The 8,297-nt window shown below is 45.8% G+C and overlaps 1 protein-coding gene across 1 annotated transcript; it reads left to right on the forward strand.

Moving 5' to 3' along the window:
• The first annotated feature begins 436 nt into the window (after nucleotides 1-436).
• On the forward strand, nucleotides 437-7,795 carry gpr12 (G protein-coupled receptor 12). Its single transcript, XM_021620287.3, has 3 exons — nucleotides 437-671; nucleotides 920-975; nucleotides 1,515-7,795. Exon 3 carries the CDS (start codon nucleotides 1,527-1,529, stop codon nucleotides 2,544-2,546), a length of 1,020 nt encoding a protein of 339 aa, XP_021475962.1. The 5' UTR covers nucleotides 437-671; nucleotides 920-975; nucleotides 1,515-1,526; the 3' UTR covers nucleotides 2,547-7,795.
• The last annotated feature ends 502 nt before the right edge of the window (nucleotides 7,796-8,297 follow it).

Below are 8,297 nucleotides of genomic sequence, written 5' to 3' on the forward strand. Positions count from 1 at the left end.
ACTTCTACAGGCCAACATAGTTATTAACTGAATCAAAAAAGGAATCTAAGTCGCTTTCTGAAAGATGAGATTGATATAGTGAACTGTAGAAAGAGTGTATTTCCTTATGAATCACTTCAAGATCATCAGATATAGTGTAATTTACATACATTGATGTAATACTATTCCTAGTCTGCCTACCCTTCTCCAAATTAAAGAAATAAAATGTGGGGTTTTTTCTCACCTGTTTCCAGTCCATTTAGCCTTTGAACGGATGAAGGTCCTGTGCCTATACAACACTCCTATCAGTCTCTGTCCTTGAGCAATGGGCGCTGACAGATGAGTAGGTCCTCCTGGTATTGAGCTGTTGCTGTCTCGTCCTCCCGTGGGGGGTTTGAACAAACAGTACGCGTCTCGGAGTCTGGCCCGTTAGAGAGCAGCGCTCCCCCTTTTCCACACCCCCGCTCGCTGCACAGCCGCAGTCCACAGCAATGCTCCTGTAAAGCCTCTGCTCCGCTTTCCCTGCTCTCCCTCTGTGCTTCAGTAAAGACCCATCCACCCCCCGGTGCAACAGTGCTGCATCTTCATCTGATCCGGGCTCCGCACCTGCCGCCATCGTTATCAATAGCCTATAATGGAAATACAGCAAGGACGCACTTTTATCTAGCCTTACGCCGCACCACGGAGTCAAGGTAGGCATGTTAATAGTGGTGGATACATGGATGAATTAATTAATTAATTAATGGGCGGGCGGTCTATTTGAGGAAAATTGTTAATACAATGCAACCAAGGCTATTGTTAATGCAACCTGGCGGGGTTTTGGGGAAAACCAAAGGTGATTCAATATTATTAGGCCCAATGTTGAGACACATGAGAAGGTAAGAGAGGAGCACCACAAAGGACTAGGATGCTGAAATTGTCTGTTTTGCGTTATTCCAAGCATCTACGGGTTGTGGCGAAGAAGAGGCTATCTGGACCATTTCCTCTTGTGGTGGGGTGAGTTACATGTACAATCGAATGTGTGCATAGCGCAATCTGCATGTCTTTTAGGGTTCCTATTCCTACATTGTGTGGTTTTCAGAATTGGGCCTAATATCAATTTATGATTGATTATGATAGTAGGCCAATTTCGAAAGACTTTATGTGGAGCCTGTTGATGAGTAGTCTACACAATCTGCCACAAAACTGCTCCATACCACAATGACTATAGCAAGTATAGGCAACTGTGTATTGTTCTTTCAATTCATACCAGATAGGGTACAATACACTTTAGATTATAATCAGGCTGAGTGATCTCTTGTTACTGTATTAAAAATAAGGCATGAAATGTGGGTAGAGGGATAATGTCTAGGCTACTATAGTCTATCAAAATATGATCTTATGTGTGAGCACTCATCTCTGTGTGGCTTCTTAAGTTTGTGTCTGCAATGCGTGTGTGTGAATTTTGACATGTGTGTGTGTGTGTTTGGTGCATGCATCAACAGGTGTGTGTGTGTGACCTCTTATAAACACTAGTAATATGTGTGTGTTTCCAGACGGGGGGCACAATGAGTGACGCATACAAGGCGTTGGTCACCCCCAGCTGGCTGACCCCTGACCCCACAGCCTGGTCCAGCAGCGGAGACGGATTCACGGACAACGCCACCTACTCCCCTCTGGACTCCTTTCCCCCAGTGCCCCCTCTCCTGGTCAACCCCTGGGACATCTTGCTGTGCTCCTCAGGGACTCTCATCGCCTGTGAGAACGCCCTGGTGGTACTGGTGATCTGGCAGAACCCGTCTCTCCGAGCCCCCATGTTCCTGCTGATCGGCAGCCTGGCCCTGGCTGACCTCCTGGCTGGTCTGGGCCTGGTGCTCCACTTCACCTTGGCCTACCTGCTGAGGTCTGACTCGGCCCAGTTGCTGACTGTTGGTCTGGTGGTGGCCTCCTTCTCAGCCTCCGTCTTCAGCCTGCTGGCCATCACCATAGACCGTTACCTGTCACTCTACTACGCCCTGACCTACAACTCAGAGCGCACTGCCGCCTTCACCTACACCATGCTGGTTCTCCTCTGGGGCCTGTCTCTCTGTCTGGGCCTACTTCCCGTCACGGGGGTGAACTGCCTGGCGGAGGAGTCGACATGCAGCGTGGTGCGGCCGCTGACTAAGAACAACGTGGTGGTGCTATCCGTATCCTTCCTCCTGCTGTTCGGCCTCATGCTGCAGCTGTACGTACAGATCTGTAAGATCGTCATGCACCACGCCCACCAGATCGCCTTGCAGCATCACTTCCTGTCCACCTCGCCCCACTACGTCACCACCAGGAAGGGCGTCTCCACACTGGCCATCATCCTGGGGACGTTTGCCGCCTGCTGGATGCCCTTCACCGTCTACTCCCTCGTCGCCGACTACACGTACCCACCTCTCTACACCTACGCCACCCTGGTGCCCGCCACCTACAACTCAGTCATCAACCCAGTGATCTATGCCTTCAGGAACCAGGAGATCCAGCAGGCTCTGTGGCTGGTGTGTTGTGGCTGTATACCGGCCAGGGTGACCCACAGGGCACGGACCCCCAGCCACGTCTGACACAGACCCAGGCCCTGGGAGGGAAGGAGAGAGGTGCCCTGGGCAGAGGAAGGCAGGCAGGCAGGGCTCATGCTGGGTCTACTGCATGGCTCTGTGTCTCCATGGCTGGGCTGTATCCAGTGAAGGATGGAGGCAGCAGCAGGAGAAGGGGAGGTGGAGGGATAAGTAGAGGCAGATACATACAGTATATATCTTTGAGTATAGGGTGGAGGATTTGGTACAAAAGTGTACTGTATGCCTACTGTACTACTGTCCGACCTTCTCTATCTTCCGTCTTCCCCGTTTAAATATAAAACAACATCACATGATCTGACCGCTGCCACCATAGGTGTACCATCCCCCCTTCACACCACCGTTGGGTTTACGTGCCACGAGGTGTTCTGCAGATGACTGGGAAAGGATGGCCGCATGGCGCTGCAGCAAATGTAGATTACATAGTTTTAGCCGCTTTTAATGATGCGCGCTTTTTTCCCTCCATAAAAGGATTGAGAGATTATTCTAGACTGTTTAAACTTGTCCCACAAGTTAAAAAGATCGTGTGTGTGCAAAAAGGCAATGCATGTGTCCCATGGACAGAGAGGGAGAGCGAGAGGAGTAGTGGAGGGAGTGATGAGCAAAAGGGGGCGATGATCAAGATGCAGACGGTTCCCTACAACGAAGCCGGGCTGCGGCTAGAGCATCTCATCTCGCTGCTGCACTCTGAACGTGCTTTGAAAGCTAAACAACCGCGAGAGGCTAAAAATAGCCCCGGCGCTCTGTGATCCGCGCGCCCTGCGTCCTCCGCAGACACCGAGTAAAGAAACCAAGCCGAGGAGGAGGAGAGCGGGCGCTTATCTTCCCTCCCATCCATCTTTCAATCTCCATCTCTCCCCATTTCACGTGTGAGAATGTATTATGATGTTCTGTTTGCTCTACATCCCGAGGTGACAACAGCCTCCAGAAGATAAGTACCCTTATTGCCCTACCCCTTGCGCGTGCCAAATGCCCTTAGATTATGATAAGACCTATGGGTTTGATCTTTTTATCTCCGTTTTATCCAGTCGCTTCTTCATACATAAACAGCTCAATTCTCATAACTAACTCATTCTGTATTTTACGCACGTTAAGTAGGCTGACTTCTCTTGAAAGTAGAGGAGAGTGAAATGTTCCCTCTGCAGACCAAGCAGACAGTTAGACCGGCTGGGAGCTGTTGAAACTGAACGTATTGTGGGATCCTCGCTATATGAGCCAAGTTACAATTACCACCAAGCATGTTAACCATATTGGCACTATGTGTGGGGTGTTTGCGTTTTACGCCAGATACCCGGGTTTGCTTCCAGCTTCCTCTTTTTGCTACATTGTTGTCAGAAGTGGGATGGCGGCCTTGAGGCCAGCGGACTACACAGCCCGAGGTGTATGAAGCATAGGACTTTAAATGAATACCATTTCCCCTGATATTGCAACCAGGTCTAAGACCATTGTGTATTATTCTATATGTAAATCCAAGATACTCCATTTTGTGTGATATGTTATGTTTGGTTACATAAGACAGCCTTAACTCAAAGACTGCAAGTTTGATATCATCACTGACACCTTCAGCATTTTATCTAATTAGCAACTTTTCAACTACTTACTACTTTTTAGCTAATTTCCAACTACTTAGCATGTTAGCTAACCCATCACCTAATCCTAACCATAGCCCTTTTAGTTAACCCTAACCTTAACCCTTTAACCTAACTCCTTAACTTGACCTTAACCACTAGCCTAGCTAGAATTAGGAACATATCATACATTTAGCAAATTTGTGACATATTGTACATTTGCAACTTCGTAACATATAATACGAAATGGGGATGGACATCCACAAAGTAATAGAGTGTTGATTATCAATCATCTATGTGACAGACCATGGTACAATAAGTGTATTTATTTTAAATGTTTTAATCTTTGGATAACAAGAAAGGAGTAGAGCAGTGACACGTCTTGTTCTTCCAGCTATGGATGTCTCCTGCCTCCTAGATCCACTTCCTTACCGTGGCTGACAGAAGCCAGTCAACACCACCCCCTGATTTAGAGCGGTTGGGTTAAATACAGAAGACACCTTTCGGTTTAAGGAATTCAGACTAGGTATCACCTTTCCTTGATCATAGCCAGCGGTGTGGACGTCATGCTTGCTGCTTGCCTAGCGAGTACCAACAACTTCCTTCTGATTCAGCTCATAATGAGGCTTGAACCCAGGACCTCTGCCTTGCTAGCACACGTGACCACCCTCCTTGATAACCGTTTGAGCTATCGGAAAATATCTAAGCCGATAGCTGCGGAGTGAGCTGACGGGTACATCCTTAATACATTCACCCCTTCTAAACTCGCTTCATAGCTAACAACCCGGCCTTGGAGCTGAGCCCAACTGCGGATCACGGCACCACTGTTATGGACGTTGCGCTGCTTGCCTAGCAAGTACCACTTCCTCCTGATTCGGCTCACACCGAGGCGCAAACCCAAGACTTCTGCTTTGCTAGCACACATGACCGCCGCCGTCTTTGACAACATGCCAGCCATTTGAGCTATCGGAATATATCTAATTCGATAGCACCATCAGCGACATGTCAAGCTAGCTGTGGAGTGATCTTATGGTTGTTCTTAATGCTGTTACAGCATCGCCCTTCACACATTGCTTGTTGATGAGGGTCAATCGGCCCTAGGTCCTCATTCTGCCCTGTCATATCAGCCAGCAGCAACAACTAAGTGTTAGTTACTTCATGGACCGATAGCAATACTCTGTCAGCAATAAGCAATGATGTGTATAAGCCCTGGATGACTAACAGGAGGCGTTGTATTGAAGCCACCGCGCAGTCATCTTGGTACTCCCCCTCCAGTGTAAAAAATATTTAGGAAGACATAGAAATGCATTTATTAATGTCTACATTAGTGTCTGATAAGTTTATTATATTACAGACACCTTCGTGCATAATTTAAAATATGTGAGCTAAACATAAAATATTTAAAAATACAGTCCCCTCTACGACAAAACAAATACTTAAATTATTGTAATTTTGTCCTTGAAACATGTAATTGAAAGAATTCTGTAGAATTCCAGTCATTTCTATGGAGGACTGCTGCTACTGGGGAGGGCCAATATGGCCGACCGGTGGCTTCAAAGCCTCTCAATGGCCAATACATAGCATCTGCAATCCAGGGTTTATAAACATCATTGGCAATAACAGCCTCTTCCCAGCAGCATGACCCCCTCCAGCATGATGATATACAAGGACAACAGCCCTTATCTACGATGCCAAGCAGAGTCCTTATACGACCAGGCCGAAAAGGACTCTGAACTTCCCCAATACTTGTGCCGTGTGTGATTTCTCCAAATGGGAAATTAGATCTTGACTTGTGTGTTTTGTTTTTGAAAATGTGAATGGGACAGGATACTGACTGCCACCGTCCAGTATTCTGTCATTACTCATTACAATGTCACTGCCTCCTTTGATCTGAATCTACTGCTGTATTCTCTGGCTACGGTCGTCTTCAATATCTTACATTGAATGAAACCCGGACTCTGTGAGAAAATATCTCACCGGTTTTCAGTTGCATCTGCCTTTGTGAACATATTAAGCGTCTGTGATTAAGGAAAATCTTTCTGTGCATATGAGTTGCATGGCCTCTGAGTGTGTGCATTTGAGTATGATGTATGTGTGTGTGTGTGTGTGTGTGTGTTTGTGATCAGAAGCACAGACCTACTGTATAGCCGTCTCCATGGGGACAGTAGATCTGAGGATTTACTTTCTGCGTGACCCTTTCACCTCAGGGGAAATGGCTGCCAGTCTTCCCATCATTCTGAGAGAAGTGGCCTCATCACACAAATTCCACCAGAGGAATGACGAAGAGAAGGATAGTTCCTGATGTGTTGAACTGAATAGTGGAGGTATGCAGCGGCTGACCCTGAGCAGTAGTGTGGGGCTAAGGCAATGACGTCACGTGACTGATGGAATAAGAGCTCCTGTCATAGAGCCAGGTATCACAAGTTCTTGTGGCTCTTCACAGACCAACAAAGCCAAGAAGACATGTCCTTTACCTTTGATGAATAATCTATTTTGTTATATTTGGTGAAAGTTTCTATATTTTTTTCTAGCGTTGACACGCCCGAATTCTGATTTATCTAAAGTATCTTGTATTTTAATGCGCTGTAGAGCCTCTTCTGAATGTATTGGTAAATATACATTGTTTATTTAATGTGGCAGCCTGTTGACCAATTAGATTCTGTAGATATAGCATGCGTATCTTTTTATAGGGGTGTTATGACATCACGTATGGTGCTACCTACATTAGGGTCCAAGGGGGGCTCAGGTGCACCAATTTTGAGTGACATCACATTTCACTCCCAATTACGGTTTTCTAAAGCCTGTTTACATTTCAATCCCTAGCCCCTTCCCCCAATCCCTCACCCTTCTTTAGGCAGATCTGCAAAGTCTGGAGAGGTGAAAGCAGTATGGCTTACACTTTACTTAGCCTGTTGGAGGGCTAGGTGGAGCTGTCACAGTACTTTCACCTATCAAAAATCTTGAGGATGTGCCGGACCAATGAGCTAAGGGCTAGGGACAGAAATGAAACCGTGCTTCCCTTATTTTTTTTAATGTTCTCTCATGTACAGTAATGTCAATCGTTCAAGGCTCTAAGTGAGCTTTCGTAGTTGGGATAGGTGCAAACAAGGGCTTCACATTCTTGAGTAGACAAAGGAAGCACTGGTGTGTGGATATGGTACTTTACTGTTTGGATAGCATATTTACTTAATGTTCAAGTATTGTGCAGTGTAATCGCACAGAAAAGTGTCATTTTGATTGTACAGAGGAATTAACTTTCATGTGGTTGGAGGAGTTTCTAGTGTTACCGGTGGGGTTTCAAGAGTTGTAGGTGAATTATGTGGTTTGGTACCCCGATCCAGAGCTAAATTACAAGTCTTTTAACTCCTCAATGGCTGAGAATGGGGAGGGATGCTACAGTAACAGCATCTTGTGTAGACTCATGCGTTGTTTTAAATGTGAAATGCACTTTATGTTGTTGGACAAAAAAATGGCACAACAAATTAAGTATCTGCAAAATGAAAACTATAAATGATAATCAACATGCACTAACTGAGATATTGTAAGACGTGTGAACGTGGTGTGTATTTTTTCAAGGTGTTAGATGTAATTTTTTGTTGCTTTGGTTAGTTTACCGAATTGAGAGATGTTGTTAATTTTGTATTAAAAGAATGTGCTGTGCATTAAAAACACAAGCCTGTGGTGGTTTGTTTTGTTCACTCTGAATCCACTGGCTCTGCTCCCATGGTGGCTTCCTTCTAAACTGTACTGTTACCATGGAAACTGCTGTGTCACCATCAGGACCATGTTGTCTCCTGACAACGGTACGCCAGTAAAAGAAACGCAGACAACATTGTGAATATCCATTTTCATATTTGTTCTCAAGGTCAGAGTTCAAAGGTTACAGATTTTTACAAAAAATAACCATGACAACCCTAAACCCAATCCAATCTATTTTTCAGCTTCCAAATCTTTGCTAGACATCACTAAGCGATCATAGTCTCAGATGTTATTCATTAAGCTTCCTTTCACTCATATCTCTCTGATCTCCAATCAGACGCTCTTACCACACACTCCAGCTACGTTTCAATATCCATTCTTGAGTACCACTTAGGAAGATGCCCAGTCAATAGTCTACATCAGTCACATATATAGAGTTAGGCCAGGTTTTACCACAGCCACCATGTTGGCG

The sequence above is a fragment of the Oncorhynchus mykiss genome, chromosome 11, assembly GCF_057628025.1.
Source record: "Oncorhynchus mykiss isolate SJ-2025 chromosome 11, ASM5762802v1, whole genome shotgun sequence".
NCBI lineage: Eukaryota > Metazoa > Chordata > Actinopteri > Salmoniformes > Salmonidae > Oncorhynchus > Oncorhynchus mykiss.

Bases quoted from the DNA above. Each gene is read 5' to 3' on its own strand.
- gpr12 (XM_021620287.3), top strand. From the start codon at position 1,527: ATGAGTGACGCATACAAGGCGTTGGTCACCCCCAGCTGGCTGACCCCT.